The 27,544-nt window shown below is 40.3% G+C and overlaps 1 protein-coding gene across 2 annotated transcripts in view; it reads left to right on the forward strand.

Annotated features, from left to right (window-relative positions):
- Positions 1-27,544, forward strand: part of SNTG1 (syntrophin gamma 1) — a 460,317-nt gene that overhangs the window by 265,056 nt on the left and 167,717 nt on the right. For both annotated transcript variants that reach the window (XM_060035135.2, XM_060035134.2), the window contains 2 exons: positions 3,115-3,249; positions 24,597-24,653. In XM_060035135.2, coding sequence (XP_059891118.1) covers positions 3,115-3,249; positions 24,597-24,653 — 192 coding nt within the window. The remainder of the gene's footprint in view (positions 1-3,114; positions 3,250-24,596; positions 24,654-27,544) is intronic.

The raw sequence follows: 27,544 nt of genomic DNA on the forward strand, positions 1-27,544 counted from the left end.
GGACCAGGGCCAGGGGATAAGAGCCTGGAGCCTGGAGCCGGGCAGCCCGGGTTCAAATCCTGACTCACCCATCTCTGCGCCTCTGCTGCCCTGGGTTATCAGAGCCAAGGGGATTAATACTTCAGGGCGCACAGCCTGCCTTCACAGTGGTGATGCCAGTCCAGCGGTGCTGCTCTGAGCTGGGGGGCGCCCCAAATGGACTTTACCCCTCTTCTTCCAGCTACTGTAGCAGCTCCGGGTCTGAGCCAGTTGCTTCCCGTCCCCAGAGTTTCCTGCGCAAGGTTTATGTTTCTGCAACAGTAACTATGTGCTCACTTCCCCAACCCCCATCCATCTTCTTCTCTGCTGTAAGAAATACATTCATAAGACCTAACTCTAAACGTTTATGTTATTTCACTGCTCTTAGGTTCCTCCACGGCCCCTCCCACCTGTTCACACGCTGGGCACACCGTACAGGGGCCTGACCGCCCCGCCCCCTCCCACATACCACGGGCTCGGCCTTGGGGCTGCGTTCTCCATCGTCCGGGGAGCATGCATTCACATGCTTCTGGGTGTTCACTCAGCTTTTTCCCTTTTGGATGAAATTACTTTTGCCTTCTCTAATTATTGTTTTCTTGATTTATTTTTTCAAGACAAGCCACACATTTTTCTATCTACAGAGCCTCCTCTAATGCCCCTTCTCCCATGAGTAGTTAGGTCCCTTCTCTACGTTGCTCCTGTATCAAGTGCTCCAATATCATACTGCATGTTATTTATACATGTACATTTTTAGAAGTAGGAATACTCTGAGGCCAAAGATGATTGTCTAATTCATGTCTGACTCACTGTTAATGTTACACAGTATTGGCAAAGTGGATGTGTGTGTCGGACTTTTAATGTATTTTCATGTCCATAGGCTGAATTTTCGTAATAGAATAAATGTAACATCTGTAATGCCTGGAAAATGTATTTTAATGTGAATGTGTTGTTAGCTTCATTATCTCTCAGTTTGTTATTTTCTCCAAACAGCTATGTATTGGTGTATGCATATATATATATATATAATTCTAACAGAAAGTTGCCTCATTCTTTATTTTCCTTCAGTCTTGTCCTCTGAAGAGTCAAGCATGGGCTCCAAGTCTGTGTTCTGTTTTCCAGACAACCATCTAATAGTTAGGGGACATTTCACACATTACTTGAGTGAATGGAGCTTTGACCATATCAGAAATGTGATGAGAGAAACCTCATAGCTGTGTTTTAGTTCCTCAAACTTTCCCTGGCGATCTTTGCGATCTCTTTGATGTGTAACAATAATGTATTTATGGGATCTCAGGGAAAAGCCCCTCTTTCATCCACAAGTTGAGACAGGGCTTTATTTGTGATTGCCAGCTATTCCATTACATTTCTGGGGGAAAATGGCTCGGGTACTGTACATCTAAAAATCAGCAAATGTGCCCAATTTTGTTCCCTTAGCTTTGATATTATCTCCTGCCCTTCTCTCCCCTGCATCGCAGAAGTCCCGATGTTGGCCCCTGGCCAAGATCATCTTGTAAGCGTGAGAGACTTTCCCATGTGAAAAATGTACAAAAATTGTGTCTGTATTAAGGAAAATATAATTTGCTTTTGCTGACATTCTTTTGTCTTTTAGACATACGCACTTGAGTTAAGCTCTGTGGTAGATTAATGGATGCGATTTAGGGGCCCCAGCTATGCATAGCCTCGGAGGAGGGACTGATGCCATCATGGCTCCTGGAAAAGCTTGTTTTTCCTTAAAAGATATTATAACACTTACAAAATAATTACAGACCGATTTAACATTGTATATAATAGAGGGTATAATAGTATGTATTTTCACATGGGAAAAAGCAATTTACAGAAAGAGTTATCTCTGGAAGTTGCGGTATCTAAGTATATTCTCATCAATATCATGGAACATTCTTTTAAAGAAACAAACCCCTAGCAATCCACATCTAATTTATATTCCAAGGGAAAGAAAGTCTCATATTATTTGTCTGGGATTTTGTGCTCATTAAATAGTAAGGGTAAAAATGTATTTCTATGTACTTCTCCCTTTATCCAAATTAAGAATGGCTCAATGGTTATTAAATGAAAATGTAATTTCCAAGGTAGTCATTGTTTTTGTTGACTTTTTAGTTCAGAGTAACAGCCAGCGATTATATTCTATTTCAAAAGAATTTCCATTTGCATCTCTGATAAATGGGACCATAAAGTGCCCTTGCTAAGGAGAATATTTCCATTTATCTGGCAAATATTATAACCCTGACCTGCTTCAGGAGGGACGAGATGTGTGGACTCCGTCTGTGATCACTAAGCTGATGGTTTAAAGCCATGCAGTACAAGTTTGGAAATATTCACAGGCTGTTTCCACAATTCCCGGAAATGTGTGAAGCAAAAACAGTGGAAAGGGAATCAAAAATCTTGGGTCTCAAGCCAGGCTGTGTCTTAATTAGCTGTGTTAATTCAAGCAGTTCTTCACCTCTTTATCCTGGTTCCCTCCTCTGTACAAGGTGCATGTGTGCTGGTGAATGGGTTGATCAAATAGTGGAGGGTAGAGAAGATAAGAAGGTATGTTTTTACAGGTTTAAAAGTCTGTGAGAAAGACAGTAAGTAGATGAGTGGTTGCCTAGGACTGGGTGTGAGAGGATGGAGAGATGGGAATATTAGGTTTCTTTACAGAGTGATCAAAATGGTCAAAAATTGGTTATAGCAATCAATGGCTGCATATTGCTACACTAAAAACATTGAACACTTTAAAGGGTTGAATTGTATACAGTGTGAATAGCATCTCAATAAAACCATTATGAAATTTATATTGATTGTAAGTATTAAACAAAACTTTCACTATTTTAAAAATATACTGTAAAACTGTAATCCTTACTTTCCAAATCTTTGTGGGGATTTTGTCACATAATCTCTATTATCTGAGGTCTACTTTATGTGAAAAGGTTATACTTTTCTGTGTACTGTATTAAGTTTCAGACTCATCAGAGTGCTTTTCCCGAGCTTTCAGATGTTATTCATCATGTTTTGCTATAAATAAGCCATAAAATTATAATCTATAAACTAAGTATAATTCTTTTCTCTGTTTTGCTTTCTTTTTTTTTCTGTCTGAAGACAAAGACGGGGATTTGTTTGCTGCAGGATGGTAATCCGGAGCCTTTCAAAGTGCGGCTACACCTGGCCAAAGATATTCTGATGATCCAGGAACAGGATGTGATATGTGTGTCTGGTGAGCCTTTCTATTCTGGTGTAAGTAGCTCTTCCTTCCCTTGAAGTTTTCTGGGGTTTTTTTAATTGTTGCTGTTAATAAAAATGTCTATTCACAGAACATACTTAATATTCTTTCTCTTACTTTCAGAGCCAGTAATTTTTGTTTTCAGTATTAGTAAGCAGTGTCCTTGTATAAGGACTTGTACTTGGGTCCAAAGGCGTACAGTGGGCCCATCTCCAGCTCGGTGTCTCATTGACTCTGAATTGTCATTATGTGACTAGAGTGACACTTGTATTTGTAATCATGAGAGAGTGGGTTCTACACTTCAACACCGAGGACTAAATGAGAACAGTGCGTGGCAGGTTCCCTGCCCTGATGGCATCTTGCATCACAGTGAACCTTCAGAGGTGGTGCAAAGGTGGAGCCCAGCTCTTGGCATCGGAGAAGCAGGAGGCTTTAGGTAGTGGTCCCGGAACTCAGTGGCGAGGCTTCTCCCCAGGGGGTTGTGCATGAATAATTCTGTGGGCCTCCTCGATAGAATCAAGCTAGGTGCTGTAGCAAGCTCTGTCTGTGCTCTAAACAGCTAACGCATGACGCTGATGCTAATCCAGTCTCTGCAGGAGCCATAGGTTGTCTCAGCACCCATCGGGCTGCTCCCTGGTGCTGAAGTGCAGCTCTGGAGGACATCCTTAGGTGTGTTAAAGAACAAAGTTGTAACTGAGCAGATTTAAAGATCTAATTAGCTTTGTGCAGCGATCCGTGAAGCGGGCAGCATCCCATCTGCCACGCTGTTTAAAAGAAGAGGTTTTCAAAGGGAGAAAGGGGGCAGAAAAAGGAAATTTTTCCCAAAGAATGTCTTGTTTCAGTAGAGGTTGTCCTCCTAAGGGGAAAAGATGGGGTCTGTGAGGGCAGGAGGTATACTCACTAGCGTTGACCAGGGAATTCCAGGTTGACTGGTTAAAGGGGACGGTCCTGGGAGAGGCTGAAACTTCAGTTAGGTTAAGTATTAAGATTCAGTCTGGTGACGTGGTCCTAGCACAAGTGATTCCATCTTGGGCCTATTGTCTCTTTTTTAACAATTTTCCCCTTTTGCTCAGACTCTCAGCTTCTCTGAGAGATGTGATCAAAATGTAAGGCATGAGCGCCACTCTCAGCTACTGCTCTGAAGCTCTCGTGGTTTTGTCTGATCCTCTGTGTGGTATCGACAGGGCATGCCGTTTGGTTTAATCCCGGGACATTCACGGCTTTGGGTTCACAATATCTAAGTTGGTCATTCTCGTTGTTCCTTTTCTGGAGTTCTTGTATTAGGGACATCATTGACTTGGTGGTTAGTGGCTGAGAACTTGGATTTAAAGCTCTTGGGAAAACACAATTCACCAGGGAAACTACTATGATTGTTAAAAGCAAGATAATCCCCAGTATTTGGAGTGCACTTTGGAGTCATGGTCGAGACCCAAACCAATTGAAGTCAAATAAGTCATAGAAAGACCCACTGACGCAGTCACCTTTTTAAGCCAAGTTGCTTGATCTTGTGTACGTGAGTGTCAGCTTCTCCAGAAGTGTTAATCCAGGTGTAGCAGGCGGTATCGGCCACGGCACAGACACCTCCTGGCTCAAGCTAAAAGCTAATCCAGGGCTGTCCTCTTATCAAAAACAACTTTGGCCAGAGAGTCAAAGGATCTTTGTTGCGCAGCTGTTGTCTTAATAGTGGATTCTGCAGTACTTTCAAGAGTTAATGAGGGGTTCCTGATCGTAGCCTCATTTACGTTTACTCCTAACCGGGGAGGGACAGCCCACCAAAGGAAGCAAACCCTGAGTCCTGAATGCTTCCTGGTAATTCCCATCCGAACCTGTGGCTCAGGACTGGAAAGGTGCCAGCCGTGGCGGCAAGTAAAGTCTTAAGGGTGAATAGACCACGCAACAGTGTTTCTCTTGCCTTGGGTGTTTTCTTTGCCTAGGCGGAGCTTAGATGCAAATTTCCCCAAGTTTGGGATTGTTAACCAGAGAGAGGGGTTAACAGACCAGGGGGTCTCTAGCATTCTGACAAGTACAGAAACCTGTACTTGTCAAAAGGCCTTTCCTGGAATCTCCTTGAAGATGAAGGACTTTTGCACGTACACTTCTGAAAAAACATTAGAGTAAAACAATAACTGTAAATGACAAAGGATTCAAAACTGCTCATTAGTAAAAATCTGATGAGAGTTCACTGTAATGGAATTGGCAAGGGAATGTGGTTATTTTTTGTAACATACAACATTTTAAGATAATAAATAGAATTATGACTGATAACATTATACCAGGACATATCAGATTTCTAGGAATTTTATACAATTCAGGAACACTTATAACATATACCCATACAAGTACACATAAAGAAAGCTCAGTATTACTTTTTTTAAAAAAATAAATTTATTTATTTATTTTTGGCTGTGTTGGGTCTTCGTTTCTGTGTGAGGGCTTTCTCTAGTTGCGGCAATTGGGGGCCACTCTTCATCGCGGTGCACGGGCCTCTCACTGTCGCGGCCTCTCTTGTTGCAGAACACAAGCTCCAGACTCGCAGGCTCAGTAGTTGTGGCGCACGGGCCTAGTTGCTCCGCGGCATGTGGGATCTTCCCACACCAGGGCTCGAACCCGTGTCCCCTGCATTGGCAGGCAGATTCTCAACCACTGCGCCACCAGGGAAGCCCCTCAGTATTACTTTTTATTTGGCAGTATTTCCCATATAACCTGTCAAATAAGCCTAATGAGCCTAACGTCCCCCCTTTCATGAGGAGAGAGAACAAATCTTTTGAGATGTTTCAGGGGCCCCCTGGAACATCCCAAAGTTATGTCCAGGTCAAAAAGACATTATTTAGAATCTTAATTTTGGGAAGTTTGTCAAAAATATCAAATGGTTTGGACACTTGACTAAATAAAATCACAGATAAGTATGAAACAATATTTAATGATACATTTAATTAAGTGACAAGATTTCAAAGGCATATATAGAAGGTTACATTGTTCTGAGCAAAACAACTCTTAATATTGAGAAGACTTGGTTTACTTAAGTAATCAAAGACCAGATGATAAAGATAACATGAAACACAGGAAATCATTTTGATAAAATACGAAAGTTTTGCTTTCTAAGTGGATTACTGAAATGGTAAAGAAAAAACTTTCAGAATATCTTATCAAGAACAGATCAATTGTCCAAGGAAAATTTGTCATTTTAGCATATAAAAGAAAGCTGTTTTAGTGTTACATAAGTACACTCTTGGTATTAAAGCTTAATTTAAAAACATTTATAAAGATAACAATTCAATTTTTAGCTAACTTGACCATAAAAAATACTCTCCCTCTCTCTTGTCTCTCTCTCTCTGTTTTCAAATTTCTATGTCCATTGTTTGTCCTTTTTCTCTTTTGCATTTTGAAACAGGCAGCTTTATTTTAGGAGAAAATTATTTTCTTTTTCCCTAACAAAAATGAATCTCCATATCTATACCTTTTTTTACCCCAAAACACATCTATTTTCCTTGCATCCAGAGTTGTTTCTCTTATAATTTCTAGTAGTTTTAACTCCATATATTAGACATTTTAACCCTAAAAAGCTTTAATTTTTAGTGAAAATAAATAAGTAAACAATTGTGAACTATCTTTTACATTAGCATTCTGTGGCTTGTAAATATTTTTATCTGTAAATCTGTAACTATTTTTTATAATTTCTAGAAATGCGTGTTTTCTCATAGTAAATTTCTCAGCATGTCACGGGACTTGTTTATTAATAAACCCAAATATCTTTAGTTTTTCTGTAAAAGGAAGTGGAAGTGGACAAACCTGTCTTCAATAATTAGTGTTTCAGTATTTTAGCTTGTTTGGAAATGATCTGGTTATTCAAAGAATTTAACTTAACTCATCATTTAACTTAGCAAAACTTTAAGGTTTCAGGTTATCAAAAACACTTAGGGAGATTAAAAAGTTTTCCTAAAAAGTTTTTATCCTACGTACATCTATTTATTTAAATTATTCTTACAAGGACTACCCAGAAACACTTCATTAGACATCGGACAATGTCAGTCATTATTCTGAGTTACTTTTCTGGCTGACAATTTTTGTAATAGAGGTAACATGAATTAATTTGGTTAGTAAATTCAGGTAGGATAAAAGTTTTATTTAATACTGATAACTCTAAAGACATGCCTATTTCAATTAAACCAACAACCTTAAACTAGCTTTTATATTTTCCGATATCACATGAATCTGAAATTCATTTGGGTTAGTTTCTGTTATATTTCTGAGAATTTCATTTATATAAGAACTTTGTTTTATTTAAGCCAATTAAAAAGAGCCTTTTTACTAATTATTTTTTGTGGTACCATTAGTGGTAGGAAAATATCACATAAGATACATATACCCACATAAACATATAGACAGACATGAACTGAGACCTCATAGATTCTGTTTTACTAGTTACAAAAGAAGTTGGATCTAAGTTGTTTTTCTGGAAGATGGAATAAGTAAAGGCTGCCTGCACAGATGTCTAAAACTAAGTTTCAAATGACCTTTCCCTCTTTTGATTTTTTTTCGGTTAAGCATTACCTCTCTGAAGTTTGTACTTTAACATTTACAGCTTAGAGGCACAGAGAAAGAATGCAAGTTACAAGCCTTTTGAGATAAATAGGGAAAGTTTGGGAATTGGTGAAAAGGAATAGGTAAATTTTGAATTGCCTCTTTAGTGGCAGTTTTAGATTTGCAAAGATCTGTAAGATGAGGACAGTTGCCTTTAATTCCTCAAGGAATTTGGTTGCAACTTAAATGACATCAGAGGTTGATCTACCCATAAATCCTTTACAAGGCTTTAGGTTTTCTTTTTAAATTTTAATTTCTGCTCTTCATAGTTGTTTCAGGAAATAATGCAGCAGTCTCCCAAAAAGCCCTCAGAGTCCTGTCAGCTTTGGGAGGGGCCCAAATTGGGGTCCCCCTTTGAGGGTGGATACGGTGTTTGTAAGGCCACTGACTTGGCAATGCTTATGGTCGAGTCTTCTCTTCAGAGGGAAAAGACAATTCAGACAGGTTAGTAGAGCAAGTACTGCATTCCAGCAAAGGAGGAGAGAGGGGTCACCAGGGTTAGGTCAGCCTCATAGCCTTTCTCTTTTTTTTTGAGGGGGAGGGTACCTCTTATGTCCTTAAAATTTTATTAGTGTTTTGCAATGAATTTTTTTTAAATGAAGCTACACGTATACCTCACTTTGCTGCACTTTGCTTTATTGCACTTCGCAGGTATTGTATTTTTTACACATTGAAGTTTTATGGCGACCCTGTGTCGAGCAAGTCTGTTAGGACCTTTTTTTGAACAGCATTTGCTCACTTTGTGTCTCTGTGTCACATTTTGGTAGTACCTGCAATATTTCAAATGTTTGGGCTATTACTGTATTTTACGGTAATCTGTGATCAGTGATTTTGGATGTGACTATTGTCATTGTTCCGTGGCACCATGAGTTGTGCCCATGCAAGACTGTGAGTTTAATTGGTAAATGTTGTGTCTTCTGACTGCTCCACTGGCAAACTGTTCCCCCATCTCTCTCCCTCTCCTCCGGACTTCCTGTTCCTAACACGCAACAATATTTGAATTAGGCCAAATAATAATCCTACAATGGTCTCTAAGTGTTTGGATTTTCAGGTTCCCATCTTTATTATTGATTTATTTGTTGTTTGGTTTATTTTATCTTTTTTAAGCTAAGCCTTCAGTTCTCTTGGAGCCAAACCAATACTTGAAAGGGATGTGCTGCTGGGCTGGAGATCGTGTGATGGTTTACCGTGTACTTCGTCACACAGAAATTTCCTTGAGGTTGGCGGGTGACCTAGGGTCAGTCTAACCTGTTCTGACCCATTATTCTAACAGACGAGTCTTATCCTAACACAGGAGGGTTTGGTGGCAAGCATCTCACAGCTCTTAAATTCTTGACTCGTACCCACCAATTTTTGTGGCTTTTTTTGGCTTCCAAGATCCCCATTAGCAATAGCCTTTCTCTACACAAAACAAGACAAACAAGCTCATGCACCTTAACACACCACCAGCAATTCCCGGCAATGAACCATCAGAGCCCAGTAAGCGGGGACTGGGGAGGGGACCTGGAGAACGGGGTCCCAGACAACTGGGAAATGCAGGCTGAACCCAGGGCCGGGGACTGGGGTTCTGGATGGAGCCCCCTGCCTCTGCTCAAGCTGACCTGCTGAGCCCTGGATGGGAAAGCAGATCAGATACCGAGTTCGGAACCGAGAGCTCTCAGAAACGGTGATGAAGACAGTGGGCTCAAAGGCTTCTCCGGAGCCACACCTGTGTTTCTCATCGTCCCCAAAGCCTTCAAAGGTCTCCTCTGGTCCTACCGCGGGCACCAAATCTGATAAATAATGAAAATCAATGGAGTAAATTTAAAGAGCTAATTGGCTTTATTCAAAATTTCATGAATTGGGCGGCACCCCATCTGGCAAACAGAAAGGCGCTCCACGGAGCTGCAGAAGGGGAAAGGTTTTTGAAGGTGGAATGGGGGAAGAAAAAGGAGCTTATTAACAAAGAATGCTTTGTTTCAGGGAAGTTCACCCTCCTGAGGGGAGTTTTAGGGGCCTGTGGGAGAGGATTACTCTCCAGCACTGAGCAGCGAATTCCAGGTTGAGTGGTTAAACCATGCGATAGTCCTGCGAGAGACTGAAACCGCACTGAGGTTAAGCGTTAAGTGTCTGGTGACGTGGGCTTAGCACAAGGAACTCCATTCGGGCCTGTTGTCCCCTTTTCAATAGGTGATGTTAAATTGAATTTGACAGAACAATTTTATCATAAAACAGGAAGTTTTAAAGTTCATCACTGATTGCGCAATAACATTGAAGACATCGTCTTGACAGTGTTGTCATGTATGATTTCAGAAGAAAACTGCAGCAGGTGTCATACAGGCAGCTCCCTGGATTCCCTAGACACCAGTAGTGGCTCAGCAGGCAGATTTAATCTGTAGCTTATCAACAGACTCATCTCAGTGTCTTGTTGGGGTGAATAATGCTGAACTTGACCTTCTACCACACTTCTCACTACATCCTGCAGAGTCACACTGGGTCCTTAGGCTCCTGCTAACTAAAGAAGATGGGCATTCTGCAGACTGTTAACTGCTCTTCTGTCACAGACCATTTAAAGTATCCTGAATCACGGTTCTGGCTGTCAAGGCTGATTAAATTGTGCCCACGGGGTTGCCCTTTCTTTCTTTTAGTTAATAGAAGAGTAGTGGTCAATTTCTTTCTTCCTTCCTTTCTTTCTTTCTCTTCCTTTCTTTCCTTCCCTTCCTTCCTTCCTTCTTTCTCCTTTTTTTTTGGAAAAGATATATTACATATATATATATATATTACATATATATATATACATATGTTACATATATCAGAATGATACAGAGCAATTGTCCATCAGGTAGAAATGTGAAAGCTTCAGTTACTATAAGAGGAAGAAATCACCTTCCCTTGTGCTCAGAAATTGAATGTTCGGTCCCTGTCAGTCTCCTGAGTGACCCGCCCCCTAAGTCTGAGGAAGCTGTGTCTGTCTCCGGGATATTATCTCTTTCAGTGCTGCCCTGAAGGAACATCAAATTTAGCCAAGGCTGGTTTTAAATGTTGGCAAAATATTTTTAAAAGGCCAATGAGACTAAAATCAATATGAGATGGCCGCATATTTCATCACAGACACACCAGTTTCAAAGGTGTTGCCAGTAAACAATAAGAAAATCTTGGAGACTGAAGTCTAAATATGGCAGAAGGACCAGATATATAGCGTCACTGTAATCAGAGTTCTAATGAGCGTCGTTAGGATTTAGAATCAACAAAGTTAAGGAACTTCCTTTAGTTTTCCTTGTGGGAGAAAACATGCAGTTAGTAATCCCACGTGTGAAACCGTAATTTCCTGAAGGCAGCGTTAAGAGAAGCTAATACCTGCCTTTTGCAATAAGAGTCAGTGTTCACTCCACATGTGATGGGATGGGATGGGATGCAGAGAAGTCGGGGGTGAGGTTCCTTATCTGTGGAAAATTTGATCAGGAGAGAGATCGCAGCTACAGTAGGCTGTGTGCTCACTGGGGTGGATTCTCACCAGGTCATCTAAGATGGTTGGTATGTGTATCCTCAGATTTTTTTTCTCTTTTTTCCCATCAAAGAGCCATTTAATACAGAAATCAGAATCTGTGAACACACACACGCACACACGCACACACACACACGCACAATATACACGTTATATATATTTTTCAAATTTAAAAAAGAAATCTCAATGCCAACAAGTACCTATTAGAACATGCAATAAAATTTGATCTATTCTAAGTAAATATATGTGATTTTTCCCCAATCGGTTTTAGAGGTTAAAGGGGTCATTAGTAAAGTAAAATCAGAACAGAAGGTATCGGCTTAATCCTGATCTTTTTACATTTGATTTTATATTTATGAATGAAGCAGTGAAGGGTATTGTATGTGTCTGCTTCTCCTTTTAACCTGTTCTGTTTTGGAGACAGCCATTCCAAAAATGCTGCTAATAAGATTAGGAAAGGAGAGGGTATGGATACTTCTAAAAATTTAAAAAAAAAAAAAGTTATAGGTAGGTCACTGTGGTCTAGCTCACTGTGATTTTATAAAAGAAGGATGAACAAAGGATGATCTTGAACCAGGGTGCTTTCTCTGTTGTTGTCAGAGAAGTTGCTAACTTCACAAGACAGTGCTGGAACCCTTCTCTGCTGTTCCTTGTGTGCTGTTTGTTTTTTGCAACAGTCAGCAGTCACCACTGTGGCCACTGATGTTCCTAAATTTCCCAGGGCTTAAGCTGCAGTAGATGAGGAGGTCCTGGAAGGAAGACTAGTTCCAGTAAAGATGTTGTCTCCAGACCCCTGGTGTTGGCCACGTGGGGATGGTCCCTCAGTGGCAGCAGTTGTGATAGGTCACCGGCAACAGCAGTGGTGCCCCGGCAACAACGAGGTCATGATGCTGGCAGCTCCTGGGATGGTGACACACAGACCAGACGCAGTAGACAGTCTGGTGTTATTAGTTGAAGAATCTCCCAGATGAAAAAGAAAATGAGTGATGATATTTACCCCAAGAACAATAATGGTAAAGAAATGGGAGAAGTACACTTTATAAACTGAGCTAATTTTTCTCACGAGATCGTCGTTAGGTCTACAGTGTATATAAAGGATATTAAGGACATTATGCTTAACATGCTGTGTAAAATGCAGATTTTTAAAGGCGTTTATCTATCCTGCACCATAAGTTTTATTTTACCCTCAAAACAACTTTAACGAAAGATTTGCTTCTTACGTATAAAGCAAATTTATTGACAAGTCTTAAATCTTTCATTTTTAGAACAAAAATATCATTTCTTTATTATATTACTTTTGAAGTTTATTGCCACTGAGTCTTTGTAAGAAACATCCAATTGTGTGCCTGAATATATTATAATGATTACATGCACAATTACTGAAATAAAAGTACGTAAGAATAATAACAAACACTTTTCTTGAAATAGTGAATGAAATGCTTGAATGGACAGAATAACAAGTCATCACCATAATACGTACTGATTAGTCTTCTAATTTATAAATCCTATTACGGTTGTCATACACTGGACATACACATAACAGATTTTGCCGCCTTAGCAACCATGGCTTCTCAATCCAGATTGCTAATTTATTTGGTTTGAAATGTAGTTTATCTGCCAACTTGAATCAGCCTACAGTCACCGATCTGGGTGTGTCCCTTATTAATAGTATATTTAAAAATCCCTATTATTTTATGTTTAGCGTTTTCAAATAACTCATGCAATAACATCATTTTTCCTTTATTAATCTCAACACTTACAACTTATATGCACAGAGGTGGTCTTCTGGATTGTTGCTCACTATTTGGTAATCTCTCTACTACCGAGTTATCCAAGAGAGGAATGCATTCTCGTAGGAAAGGTGATGTGCATTGTCACAGGTGCACCAGGTGAGGATTAAGGACTGACGTACATGAGAGCAGCCCCGCCTGGCAAGTGAGTGTGCTTCCACATCAACAGACAGAGCACGGGTGTTGGCATTAGGCCAGCTCTAGGCCAGATTGCCCCACTTACATATTCATAGAAATGAATTTTTATAACATATAATTTGAACTCACAGAGCAAGAAGGATATGGTCACCCATGTGCCCGTCACCAGTTTAAGAAGGAAAATGTTACCCTTCACTCTGAAGCCTCCCCTGCCCTCACTGATGCCCTTTCTTCTTTCCATTAAAAAAAAAAAACCAAAACTGTTTTGCATTTTGTGTTTCTAATCTTCTTAATTTTAAGTTTGTTTACTACATATAAATAATATAAATCTTTCCCTGAGCTCGCTCTATCTATCATGTATCTATCTATCTCACATTGTGTGTGTGTTTGTGTATATGTATAGAATATTGTCTATCTATCTATTTATCTACCTGCCTATGTTCAATATATGTATGTAGATAATTGGTAGATAGATATTTAAAATGTTTTGTTTGGTGGTTTTTCTTTATCTTGTAAGAAGATTGACATTTTGCTTTATTTTATTATACATTTTTCCCCCAGCTGTCAGGTTGAGGTAGAGTTTTGGAAAGTCTACCATCTATTGCTTATGCTTCCTCTGTAGGGAGCCTGACCCTTCTCTCAAGAGCATTGGATATTTAGGAATCCCCACCTGTGGTGACCTGCAGTTTCACTGTGAAGCAACTATGAAGATTTGTTTTTATTTGCTTTGCACGGGAGTCAGGAATTCTTGAATATGCGGATTTATGCATTTCTTCAATTCAGAACAATCATAATCATTTAAAAAGCTTCTGCTTATCTCCCTCTCTCTGTTCTTGCCTGTGGTCCTGACCTGTAGGTGGGCGTTACGTCAGCCTCTGAGTCCTCACTCTCTTCTGTTGCTCCACACTCTGCGCCAGATGGCCTTGGAGGCCAGACGGCAACTCCCTCTGCTTTCCTTTCAGTTCAGGAACTCTCTCTCTGGTTAGATTTAGTCTGTTGCTTAAACTATGTATTGAAATTCTGATTCTGGAAACTTCTTTTCTTCTAGAAGTTCTAGTCTGTCCCATTTTATATTTGATGCGTAATATTTGATGTCACTATCGTACGTTTGATATCTCCTCCTGTTCTATTCATCATTCTAAAAATCCTACTTACGTGGTGCGTCTGGAATTCTAGGATCTGCAGTCTCTACAGAACCTAACCCGCCACTGTTCCTTGTTTGCCTGTTTGCTGTTCTGCCGACTCACTCGTTGTGCTCTGCGAATTTTCACCCTGAGTTCATGGCCTTTGGTGCTCTGTGGGAATTTCTTGGGTTTGGCTCTACAATGTGTTACAAAGGCAGAATTTTCATTTTCATTTGCTTTTTCGAGGTGCCTGAGGCTACTGGCGACCCAGGTATTCTTTAAACTAAATTCTCCACTGGGGATTCGAGACCACACAGGTAGACTGAATATCATCTCAAACCCACATGTAGACCAATTCATGTTGACAAGTTCTCAGGAGAATTAGCTTTTAAATCTTTCATCCGGAGCCACATTCAAAATGGGCAAATAGTGGAAGAAAGGTTCATTCTTACACACACCACGAGCCGCTTTTCTCCCTCCCTGGTCCTTCCAGTCCTGGGCCCGCGGTGGATGCGATCAGGGTCACAGTTTGGGTGGAACCTTCTTACCTATCAGGAGACAGTTAGTCTTCCTTTCTGACAACCATGAAATTTTTTTCTTCTTATTGCCCTGGTTACACTTTGACATTATTTTTTGTTTGTGTGTCTTATTTTATTCATCATTTTGTTGTGTGTTATCCTAGAGAAAGAAGTTAGTATATCTGACTCAAAAGAGTGTCAGAACCAAGGTTACTTGTGTGTGTGTGTGTGTGTGTGTGTGTGTGTGTGTGTGTTACGGTGGAAAATCTATTGGCTCTAAAATCAGACAGACCTGGCTTGTCATCTCAGCCTGGCCATTTGCTAGCTTTGTGACCCTGTGTGAGTTAACTTCCTTCTCTGAATCTCGGTTCCTGTGAGTGAGAAGGAGAGAACATCTAATTTACAGAATTGGCTGTGACAGCATTGAATGTGACCGCATTACCGTAGAAGATTGTAGAAGTGAAAAATAAAGCCTGGGTCCCTCCTTCCCACTTTCTGCTTTCTAACCATTTCTAACTTGTATTCCTCTCGGCTCTATAACCTAACGTGGGGTCATAGTTGTTTCCTAAAATAACTGATGGACCACTGATCTGAATATTTGTCCCTTTCTCTAATTTACTTTGCCTCTAATGATTATCCTGGATGAGCAATTTAAACTGGATAAGTAATCTTTCTGTATAATATTAGGAAACAAAACTTCTCACCTCAAAAGAATCATTCTGGGAGTCAGTCCTTTTTAGATGCAAAGGAGTTTCATTATTATTGCTTCAAACAAAAGCGGTTTTTTTTTTTTGCGATACGTGGGCCTCTCACTGTTGCGGCCTCTCCCGTTGCGGAGCACAGGCTCCAGACGCGCAGGCTCAGCGGCCATGGCTCACGGGCCCAGCCGCTCCGCGGCATGTGGGATCTTCCCTGACCGGGGCACGAACCTGTGTCCCCTGCATCGGCAGGCGGACTCTCAACCACTGCGCCAACCAGGGAAGCCCCTCCAAAGTGCTTTTAATATGGTATTAGTGAAAAGGAGCCTAAGGATATTCTAAAGTTTATAGGTTTATGAAGGTTATATTGCTTCATATAAATTATTTTAATTAAATTTGTAATACTTCAATGAAATTAAACGTAGATTGATAGACTAAAATTTGCATTGTTCTGGAAATGAAGACTCATACAAACTAGGTGAAACGAAATAGACAATAATGTGAAAATAAGGCCTATATTATTTATGTAAATACTATCCTACATGTTTAACATAATAGATTAAATAGTGAAAGTTTTGGTCAAAACTGTCATTTCTGTCATTGGTATATTTATTATTTTTCTCCCTTGGAACTGACTTCATCAGTTGTTTTGTACCACAGATAGAGAAATCTGCTGTTTAAAAATACGTTGTTTCTTCCACCCTGCCCTGGAGAAGTACCGGAGGAGGCCTCGTGGAAAGTCAGAATTTACTGTAGCACGTTGATGATGAGACCGCGGTGGACGCCTCTCAGGGAGCAGTGACCAGACAGCCCTGCACTTCCCACCCAGGCTCTTGTCAGCGGAGGCCTGGAGCAGCTGGAACTTTCCCACCTATGACCAGGAGTAACAAGGAAATTCTCACCTCGAGTAAGAAAAGACAATCAACAGATGCCAACCTTGCAATGTCACAGATGTTACAATTATCTAACAAGGATTGGGAAGTAGCTGTCATAAAATGGTTTCGGGTCTGTTACAAACAGGATTGAAACAAATGAGAAAAGAGAAAGTCTCAGCAAAAAGCAACTGGAAATTGTAGAACTGAAAATTCAACTGAAATAAAAACTCAGTGGATGGGCTCAAGAGCAGCATGGAGAGGACAGAGGAAAGAACCAATTAACTTGAAGACAGAACAATAAAAATTACCCTTTCTGAACTAAAGAGAAAAACTGGTCTGAAAAAAAATAAGGGACCCATGAGACTATAATGAAAGATCCAGCGTTTATGTCATCAGAGTCCCAGGAAAAGAGAAGGAGGTCAGAGCTCAAACAGTGCTTGAAGGAATGATGCCTGAAAACGCCCCAAAGTTTGCAACTGACATAAACCTAAAGAAGGGGGGCAGGTCTCAAAAGGATAAACCCAAGAAACCTGTGTTAAGACACATCATAGTCAAATCCTGAAAACTAAAGACAAAGAAAAAACTTAAAAGCAGCAAGACACGATAATACTTCAGGAATAGGGGGAAAACCATTCAAATGATAGTAGAGTTCTCCCCAGAAACAATGGAAACTGGAAGGAAGTGGCATGGTATTTTTCAGCTGCAGAAGAGAAAGAACTATCAACCCAGATTTCTATATATGCCAAAAATATCTTTCAAGAATCAGTCAGAAACTTATGACTCATTAATAAAATGGGCAATAAAAAATGAGCAAAGGATTTGAATAGATGTTTTTATTACAAAGAAGATGTATAATTGGCCAGTAAGGAAATGAAGAAATGCTCAACGTCATTAGCCATCAAGGAAATGTACATCAAGACCACAGCGAGGTACACTTTATAGCCACTAGGATGTTTATAATCAAAAGACAGATAAGAACAAGCGGTCCTGAAGATGCGGAGAAGCTGGGGTCCTCGGACAATGCTGGTAGAATGTCCGGCTTCACTGCAACAGCCTGGCCTGGCCGTCCCAGTTTCCACTCTTTGGTATATACTCGGGAAAAACGATCACGCATGTCCACGCAAAAACTTGTCCACAGATGTTCATAGCAGCGTGATTCTTAGTAGCCAAATCCTATAAACACCCTAAATGTGGAGGGGGGGATAACGTGTGGTATACCCATGCAGTGGAATGTTATCTGACAGTTTAAGAAGCGAAGTATTGATACATGCTACAGCATGAACCTTAAAAGCATCGTAGTTAGAAGACAGACACAAAGGACTACATACTGTATGATTGCATTTATGGGAAATGTCCGTAATAGGCAAACCCGCAGAGGTAGAACGTCGATTAAATGCCTAAGGTTAGAATGGGGGGGTCAGGAGTGAGGGGTTCTAGGTGCATTCTGGAATATTGAACACAAATGTTCTAAAACTGATTGTGATGATGGCTGCATAACTGAAACTACTAAAAGCATCTAAATCGTACACTTTCAGTAGCTGGTGTTAAGGTACATGGATTACAGCCCCGAAGAGCCATTTTTAAAAAGACAGACAATAACCTTTGTAGATTCACTTATCTATGAGTATTTCTATATGTAACCACCTCTGTCTGTACTAAGCTAAACATGGGTTCATACTGATGCCTCCCCGCTGTCTTCCTTGCCCATGGACTGTTCTAGCTGTCCCCCTGCTTGTGTCTGTAAATTCCCACCCCACAGTGAGAAGCTGGTCCCCCCCGCCAGGTGCTTGTTTAATTTCAGCATGCATGCATAGCAGTGTCAGGATCGTCACTACACCCTCGCGTGGGACAGCTTCATCAAGGAGGGTCTCAGCCCGTAGCCTGCGTCTCGCAGACGCCACTCGTTTCCAAAGTCGCTCAGGCAGCGCGTCTGCCCAGCCCGCTCGGTAAGGGGCTGACGCACACCTGTAATGCAGTTAGATCACTTGTCACACTTCGCTTTGGGCCCCCTAGCTTCCTAACGCGCATGTGTGAAGGTGGACTGCTTTTTCTCCGAAGTTCTATGGGGTTTGACAAATGCACAGTGTCACGTGTCCATTATTACTGTACCCTAAAGAATGGTCTCCTCGCCCTGTAACTCCCTGTGCTTCATCCATTCAACCTCTTCCCTCTGCCCGAACTCCTGGCAGCCACTAGTCATTTCACTGTCCTTTAGTTTTGCCTTTTCAGAACGTCTTACAGATGGGATCAGAGTATATATCCTTTTCAGACTGGCTTCTTTTGCTTAGTGATATCCATTTGAGTTTTCTCCATGTCTTTTTGGAGCTGGATAGATCATTTCTATTTATTTGTTCGTTTGTGTAATTATTGTTCATTCTATGAATAAACAGCATCTTGGTCACTTCAGTTTTTGGCAGTTATGAATAAAGCCGCTATAAACATTTGCGTGCAGCTTTTGCGTAAACATAAATTTTTAAATTAGTTGAGTAAATACCTAGGAGTGCAATTCCTGCACTGTGTTAGCTTTGTAAGAGACCCCCAAACTCTCTTTTTGAATTCCCACCAGTAAGGAATGAGAATTCTTAGTGATGAGAATCCTCCCCAGCATTTGATATTGTCAACGTTTTGGGTTTTAGCCATTTTAAAAGGTGTGTAATATTATCTCATTTTTTAACCTGCAATCCACTAATAAATTTTGTAGAGTACCTTTTCAAGAGCTTTCTTGCTATCTGTATATTCTTTGATGAGGTGTTTGCTCAAATATTTTGGCATTTTTAAAATTAGGTTGGTTGTTTTCTTGCTGAGTGTTGGGTTCTTTGCATATTTTGGAAACAAGTCCCTATCAGATAGATATTTTGCAAATATTTTCTTCCAATCTGTGACTTTTTTTCATCCTCCTAACAGTATCTTCTGCAAAGCAGAAGTTTTCAATTTTAATATTTCCTAACATCAAATTTTTTCTTTTATGGACCATGCTTTTGGTGTTCCTTTTGAAAGCTCATTGCCAAACCCAAAGTCATACAGGTTTTCTCCTAGAATCTTTATATAAGACTGTGGTTATGTTTAGGTCTGTGATTCGGTCTGTGTTAACTTTTGTGAAAGGATAACATTCATATTTGGATTCCTTTCTTTTTTTTTTTTTTTGGGTTATTGAAGGACTATCCTTTTCTCCATTGAATTGCCTTTGTTCCTTTGTCAAGATCAGATTGACTCTGTCTTTTTTCTTGGCTCTAGTTTTGGGCTTGCTGTTCTGTTCCAGGGATCTATATGTTTAGTCTTCAAAAAAATTGCACTGTCTTGATTCCTGTAGCTTTATGGCAAGTCCTGAATCAGGGACCCCACGTCCTCGGGTTTGGTCCTTCTGCCTCAGCTTCGTGTTGGCCGTTATGGGTTCTCTCCATAGAAGTCTGAGACGCAGCCTCTTGATACCCACAAAGGGCTTGCTGGGATTTTTATTGGGATTGTACTGATTCCATAGATCAAGTTAGGAGGAATCGATATCTTGAAAATATTGAGTCTTCTAATCCATGAATATAAAATCTCCCTCCTTGTTTATCTTGATCATCTTTGATTTCTTTCCTCAGCACTTTATGTTTTCCACATAGAAAACGTTACTTGTTAGATTTATACCAAAGTATCCCCTTTTTAATGGGCTACTGTAAATGGCGCTGTGATTTTAATTTCAAGTTCCGGTTCTCATGGCGGATATACAGGGAAGCAGTTGACTTTTGTATATTAGCTGTGTCTCCTACGACCTTGCTGTAATTGCGTATTAGTTCCATGGGATTTTTGTTGGTTCTTTGGATTTTTCTGCATAGACAAAGAACAAAGGCAGTTTCCGTTCTCCCTCTCTAGCCCGCAGGGCTTTCATCCCCTATCGCTGCTCTGCTGCGCTGTAACTGTAACTTCAAGCACAAGCTGAAGGTCGGTAGTGCTAGGTGGGGGTTGTGCTCGCCTCATTCCCAGGCTCAGAGGAAGAGCGTTGCTTCTGAGGACGCCTTCCCTTTCTGCTCCCTAGTTTTCAGTATCTTTGCTTCTTTCATCTATTTCTCCATCTTGTATTGGGCCTGTGTGATGGAAAAGGTGGTGGGCATCAGAGACACTTTCATGTCGATCATGATTTGGATCTTGGCCAAGGGACTGTAATTCATTTGCATTTTAGTTTTTTCACTCTTAATTGGGAAAATATTGCCTACGCAGGTGGAATGCTGTGATGATTACATGTTTGAAATGAAAATGTTTGGGAAAAAACCCTCTTTATTCATTTAGCAGATGATTATCTAACTTTGATTTAGGCCTGATGCTAAATTCTAAGGACAACTGTGAACAAGACATAGGTTCAGAACTCAGAAAACTAGAGGGAAGAAACAGTGAAGGTCACGGTGTATTTTAATAAACAATCACGAGTGCTGTGAAACCCGTAAGGGCACATAGTATTTATTTATTTTTAATAGATCTTTATTGGAGTACAATTGCTTCACAATACTGTGTTAGTTTCTATTGCACAACAAAGTGAATCAGCCATATGCATACATATGTCCCCATATCCCCTCCCTCCTGCGTCTCCCTCCCACCCTCCCTGTCCCACCCCTCTAGGTGGTCACAAAGCACATAGCTGGTCTCCCTGTGCTATGTGGATGCTTCCCACCAGCCGATTATTTTACCTTCGGTAGTGCATATATGTGGGTGCTACTCTCACTTCAACCCAGCTTCCCCCTCTTACCCTGTGTCCTCAAGTCCATTCTCTATAACTACATCTTTATTCCTGCCCTGCAACTAGGTTCATCAGTACGGTTTTTTTTTTTTAGACTCCATATATATGTGTTAGCACACGGTATTTGTTTTTCTCTTTCTGACTTACTTCACTGTGTATGACAGACTCTAGGTCCATCCACCTCACTACAAATAACTCAATTTCGTTTCATTTTATGGCTGAGTAATATTCCACTGTATATATAAGGGCACATAGTATTTAGATTTTTGGTAATTAGAAGCTACCGTTTTATTCTTATCCCTCTTTGAGGTTTAGTTACTCTTCCTGAATTGTCGAAAAGAGCTCATGACTTTTCCTCTCTCCTTTCCTATGCATCTTCTTTGTTCCCAGCGCACAGAGTCAGTACAGTTCTTCATTGCAGTCTCTCTAGTTTCTGCCTTATTCTCACCACTCCCTCCCCTTTTTCACTGTGTGTCTCAAAAACGTCCATTCCTGGATGTACAAGAGCAATGTGTTCTGTTTGGTAACATGTGTGTGTTGGTTCCCATGTAGTTCAGACAGTAAACACAGAGAGTATGTCAAATACAATACTCCAGAGGGCAGGGGTGATAATAATTATGTTTTTATATAACGCAAGGTAAGCGCTTCAACATGTTGTCCATAACATGAATCAATTTAGGTGTGTGGCACAACTTCATACGGGCTGATCCCACTCTTGGGCTCCATCCTTTCATTTTGTAAGGAATAGGAAGAATAAATGAAGGCTTGTCGTATATATGAGTGTGTGGGAGCACGTCTCAATTGTGTTTTAAGAAATAAAATAGGGCTTCCCTGGTGGCGCAGTGGTTGAGAGTCCGCCTGCTGATGCAGGGGACGTGGGTTCGTGCCCCGGTCTGGGAAGATCCCACATGCCGTGGAGCGGCTGGGCCCGTGAGCCATGGCCGCTGAGCCTGCGCGTCCGGAGCCTGTGCTCCACAACGGGAGAGGCCACAGCAGCGAGAGGCCCGCGTACCGCAAAAAAAAAAAAAAAAAAAGAAAGAAAGAAATAAAATAACCAATTATACTTGGTTTCCCAAAGGATGGGGCCTTGTTGCTAGGCAACGTCTTTATGAAACTCACACTGTGTTAACTAAATACAGCTCCCGAGCAGCTTCCAGATACCCTCTGATTTATGAGGTGAGCAGCTGAAACAATTCATTAACATCCCTTTCTTTCCTCTGATTTTTGGGGCAGGTGGGGAGGGGCTGGAGGGCACAGCTGACACGACATACAGATGAGCAGGAGGGTGTCAGCAGGTACCGTCTGAACGGGGGTGTGCCTTTCCATGCCTCCTGCTACCTGCAGGCACCAATTTAAAATTTTGGCTTTAAAACGCGAAGTAATTGGTCCTGCCCGTGTCTCCCCACTTCCTTACGAGTCAGCTAATGAAGCAGTAGCGTCTAGAGGCGCTGTCTGCGTTTGCAAGAGCGTGCGTTTGCAAGAGCGTGCGTGTGTACCCGTGTGTTTAAGAAACATTAAAATAAGTGCTGCTTCTGAGCTTTTCCACAGGTTCTGCTGACTCTTTAGTCAAACTCTTCTCTGCATCAGCAATTTTGTATCCAATTTGGAACATGTGCTGAATATTCTCCACCAAAGATTAGAAGGCAGTCTTGTACAGAATGAATAAAGGCACTGCATAGACCTTTAATAACCTGCATGCTTGCCGTTCCTTCAGAAAAAAGCAGGGCTTCAGCGCGCACTCTGCTGCTCAGGAGAGTTTGCTCACCAAATTGCCCTTGCGGCTAATAATTGCTATGGAAGATGTTCTAGAAACTTGAGGTGATACCATTTGCTATTAAAAATGCATTTGCGGGCTTCCCTGGTGGCGCAGTGGTTGGGAGTCCGCCTGCCGATGCAGGGGACACGGGTTCGTGCCCCAGTCCAGGAAGATCCCACATGCCGCGGAGCGGCTAGGCCCGTGAGCCATGGCCACTGAGCCTGCGCGTCCGCAACAGGAGAGGCCACAACAGTGAGTAGGCCCATGTACCACAAAAAAAAAAAAAAAAAAAAAAAAAATGCATTTGCTTTGACAGGTTGAAATCTTTATTTTGAGACAGTTGATGTGGGTTTTCTGAGCTAACTGTACCCTTGGTTTTGATACTATTTTAAGGAATCAAGTATTTATTCCTTACAGAAAAGAATTAAGAAAATAGCTGTGCCGTCTAAGAACTTTAGTTTAGTTTGATAGGCAGTGGGAAAGCAGCTCGCCTGTCTGTTTGGTAAGACTGAAGACGACCATGTAATCAACTTATCCCGCTGAGTCTCGCAGTATTTGAGCTCCTCTGTGATATAGCTGTTGGAATAGGATGTGGATAAATATTAATTAGATACCTAAATGTGCCGAGTAACTTTTCTTTCTTCAGAAAGAATTCTATATAAAGATATATAAGAAATAATTTTATTAAATGTATTTTTCCATTGTACTTAAAATTTGTTTAGAATGTATTTTTTAGACTACCACAGATGGAATACCTCAGGTGACTATTAAGTAGGGGAGTAGATAATGTAGCCAAATAAACTGAGCCTTTGTGGAGACACAAGGACCAGAAAACAAATATCTATTCCAGGTACCAGGGAGGAAGGGTGGAGTCTAAACCTTTCTAGGTAGGGGAAGGCTCAAGAAGATGGGAAGGTTATAAATAAATGGAGAAGGTTCTAAATAAAAGCTCTCAGCCCTTCAGCATGCCAGGAGATATGCATTATGTAGAGATGATCACCACAAAAAAGTAATATTGATTTTTTTAATTGGAAACTAAAGGATTTGTCCAAATGTGGCTCTTTGCGATTTTTAAATTTCATATGCCAGTGGTTGAATGATTGGTTCCATTGTGGAAGGCAAAAGAGAACTGCTTTTGAAAACTGATAATTTTATTATAGGTATCAGTTAACTGTAAAATGCATTCTTCTTTCAAACAAGCAATCATTGTGAACCTGGTTTATTTAGAGTTCCAACCCCAGACGTACACATGGACCATTTATGTGCTGAAACATGGCAGTCTTCCAGCCCAGCACTCAAGTCTCCACAAACCACATGACTGGTAGTAATGGAGATATGACCTTGGTTGGCAAAGATAATATTTACCGTGTGATGCTGAATTATTTTTCAACAACAAGAACACATAATGTGAGAATGAGAAGAGGTTTTAAAGTTCAGATTCCAAACTATGTCCAAAAAATCATTGAAAGAAGTTACCTTGAGAATTTAGCAGTTTAATAAACTGCAGTCCCTTTTATCTTGACAAATAGTTAGCCTTCGATTTAAAAATTCCAAAATACTCCATTTATTGCAAAGTTTGGGGCCTTTATGCTGTCACCAAATGTCCACAAAACCGAGAGGTGGAAAGTGGTGTGTAGGTACAGTAGCAGGCAACACTAACCACTTTTAAAATCTGTCTTTCAGGAAAGAACGGTGACCATTAGAAGACAAACTGTAGGAGGATTTGGATTAAGCATAAAGGTAGCCCGTCTCTCCTGTCTATCCTTACAAAGTCTGTGCCGTAACGCCCGCGTTTCTGTGAACTTTAACTTTCTGCAGATCGATAAGTAGACGAGAATGGCTACAGCAAACTCCTCAATATTTGGACTGAGAGGAAATTAAGCAGGCTCTCAAAATCTTGGCCACCTTTTGATTAAGAGATTTGAGAGAAGTATTTGGGAAATTTACCTTACCTGGAATTGAATATAACCCATTACTTTTCTTTATCTGGTTTCATCTAAAATATCAAATATGGCCTTGCGGTGTGCATATCTTTTAACCAGCCAGAGCGGGAAATACTGGTCTGTCAGTGAAAGGAGCCGAACATGTTTTAGGTTCATATAAGGTCTGATAGTAAGTTAAGTATTAGTTCTGTTCTAGTCATCTTTTTCTTTTGTGCAGTTTTCTTTTTTTATTTAAGAAATCAGAAAAATCTCATGTTCCAATGCCAAGTATATAGGATACATTTAAAGTTTTAGCACCTCAATTCTTCTAAAAACGGACCATATCTGTTCTTTTCTAGTTACTGTTACATTTCAAAGGGCTTTTCTTTCTGTATATCACTGACTATTAAAGATGTACCACACCTGCAGTGTATCATCAATGAAACAAAATATAAATTTTAAAAAAGGACAGAAAGTTATATAAATATTGAAAAAATTAACTCAATGATTTTAAATGCCCTTTAGAAACCTGTATCTCTGCAGAGATCAATGAAATTTAACTTTATCTTGGTTGTTGGGTTAGGCATTTTGCCTGTGTAGGGTGAAAATCATACATCTCAGGTGTACATTTCATGAAATTTTAACACAGGTTGAGGTACATACACTTGGAAAGTGGAACTCTAAATTTGGTGGCTGTCATCTCTAGTTGACATTACGAAAATGATTCAGAAAACTGACCAGTGTTGACTGGCATGGTCTTCGTCAAGTGATGAGAGTATTTACTATATAAAATGTTAGTTTTAAGGTTTATTTTTTCTTTCACTCTGTCTGTCATCAACTAAGGCCAAGGAGATACGTAGGACAAATTACAGGATGTGGAAATGATGTTGTGGGAATAAACCAAGAAACAAGTTTTCTTGTTTTTTTCCATATTTATTGAGATTGCCATGAAGGATTTAAAGGTACCACTGAAGATAGTAAATGTCCATGAAGAGAGAACAGGAGCTGAGTGTGAATAAAATCCATTCACGAGAGCTGCTTTCATTTGACATAAGCACTGACTCTCTTTCTGGGAGTGGAGCCGTATGAATTTCGTGCAGGATGGAAATGTTCTTTTCTTTCTGTTCTATTTCCATTTAGAGTGAAACTCAATAATACGATGTTACTTATTTTTACTGAAATGCCACATTTTAACCTAGACAGTTTTTAAACGTTAAGAATTTTGCCAAATAAATCATTTTTGTTTAATATTTACATTATTTCAACCCAAACAAAACTCTTATACATGTAATAAATAGAGTTATTTTTTAAATCAAATAAGTATATATTTTCCATTCAAAATACTGGCCACAGAAGTAATATTTGAATTGTGATGGGGGCCATATATTAAGAGGTTTGACGAAAAAGAAATTATTTTATAATTCTTATGACACACAAACCAACCAGAAATAAAAACATCAGTATTTTTATTTAGAATATTATCCATTCAGCCTGAAGACTTTCCTTTTAGGGTTTTCCATTTTAGGTTTCTCACTACTTACCTCTGACCTTTGCTTTTCTATTTTTAAACTATCTTTCATTCCGTTAACATATTTCAACATGTGATTATTTGTTTATCATTCATTTATTTATTTTAAATAGCAATATTTTATACCAATCCTTTTTCCCTTTACCCTGTCATATGTAAATTGGATGAACTGTGTTTATCCATTTGCACTACTTTCTTTAGATCTCAGAATTAAAATATACGTAAGCAACAGTTTAAGAAAGTATTCTAGCCTAAATGCAAATTCATATTTTGATGCTGACCATTTATTTATCTATCGATTTAGCAAATCTAGTGACTGGCCCTGGGGTGCAGTGAGGTGGGATCTAGAGGCATGGCATGCACACATGTCCACCTGGTCCCGCCTGTGTCTCTGAGTCACAGTGCATCCCCAGCCCCGTCCATGACCAGCCCTGTCCAAGACCCAACCCCATCCATGACCTCAGAAAAGAGCAGAGAGGAACTCCGGCCCTCGCTGCTGACCTGACACTCGGCCGTGAGTGGCTTCTGGGGTTTGAGCAGCGTGCTCACTCCTTTCTCAGTCTTCCAGGAATCCTTCCCTTTTACATCATTTTTAGTCTCGTGCTGCTTTTTAGAGCCATTCCCGTATCTGCTGTAACTTTGGATCTTTTCTGACAATTGTTTGGGATGCTTCGTGGCTGTTACCATGACTCAGTCTTCCTTGATTCAAACATCCCTCAGAAATCACAAACTTGGGTGTTTTTCCCCTTGTATTAGTTTTTGTTTTTGTTTGCATGTCATTAAAACACCAAGCTCTTCTAATTACATTTTTAGATTTCAAAAAAAACATTCTCCAAAAGCTGGACAAAAGAATCACTAAACTTTCCACTTATGATCAACTATTTTTCTGTGTCCTCAGACTGAAGCTGCTCCTAGAAGCGCTCAGGCTCCTGCATCCACCTGGTTTATATCCTCCTGCATCCACCTGCAGGAATGCCCTCTTCACCTTGATCTGCGTGTGGCCTCTGGCTCTGCTCTACGTGCATCAGTATTCCTGTTGCATTTTCTGGTCCGCTTGTCTGAGCCATCCAGATACTTACCATTTCTAAATATAAATTAATGGTCTCCACACTACACCCCAAGTAATCACCAAAGTTTCTCATCAAGGGGTCTAATAGTCTTGCATTTTTGCCCCATTCTTC

This window comes from Delphinus delphis, chromosome 17 (genome assembly GCF_949987515.2).
Source record: "Delphinus delphis chromosome 17, mDelDel1.2, whole genome shotgun sequence".
NCBI classification, from domain to species: Eukaryota; Metazoa; Chordata; class Mammalia; order Artiodactyla; family Delphinidae; genus Delphinus; species Delphinus delphis.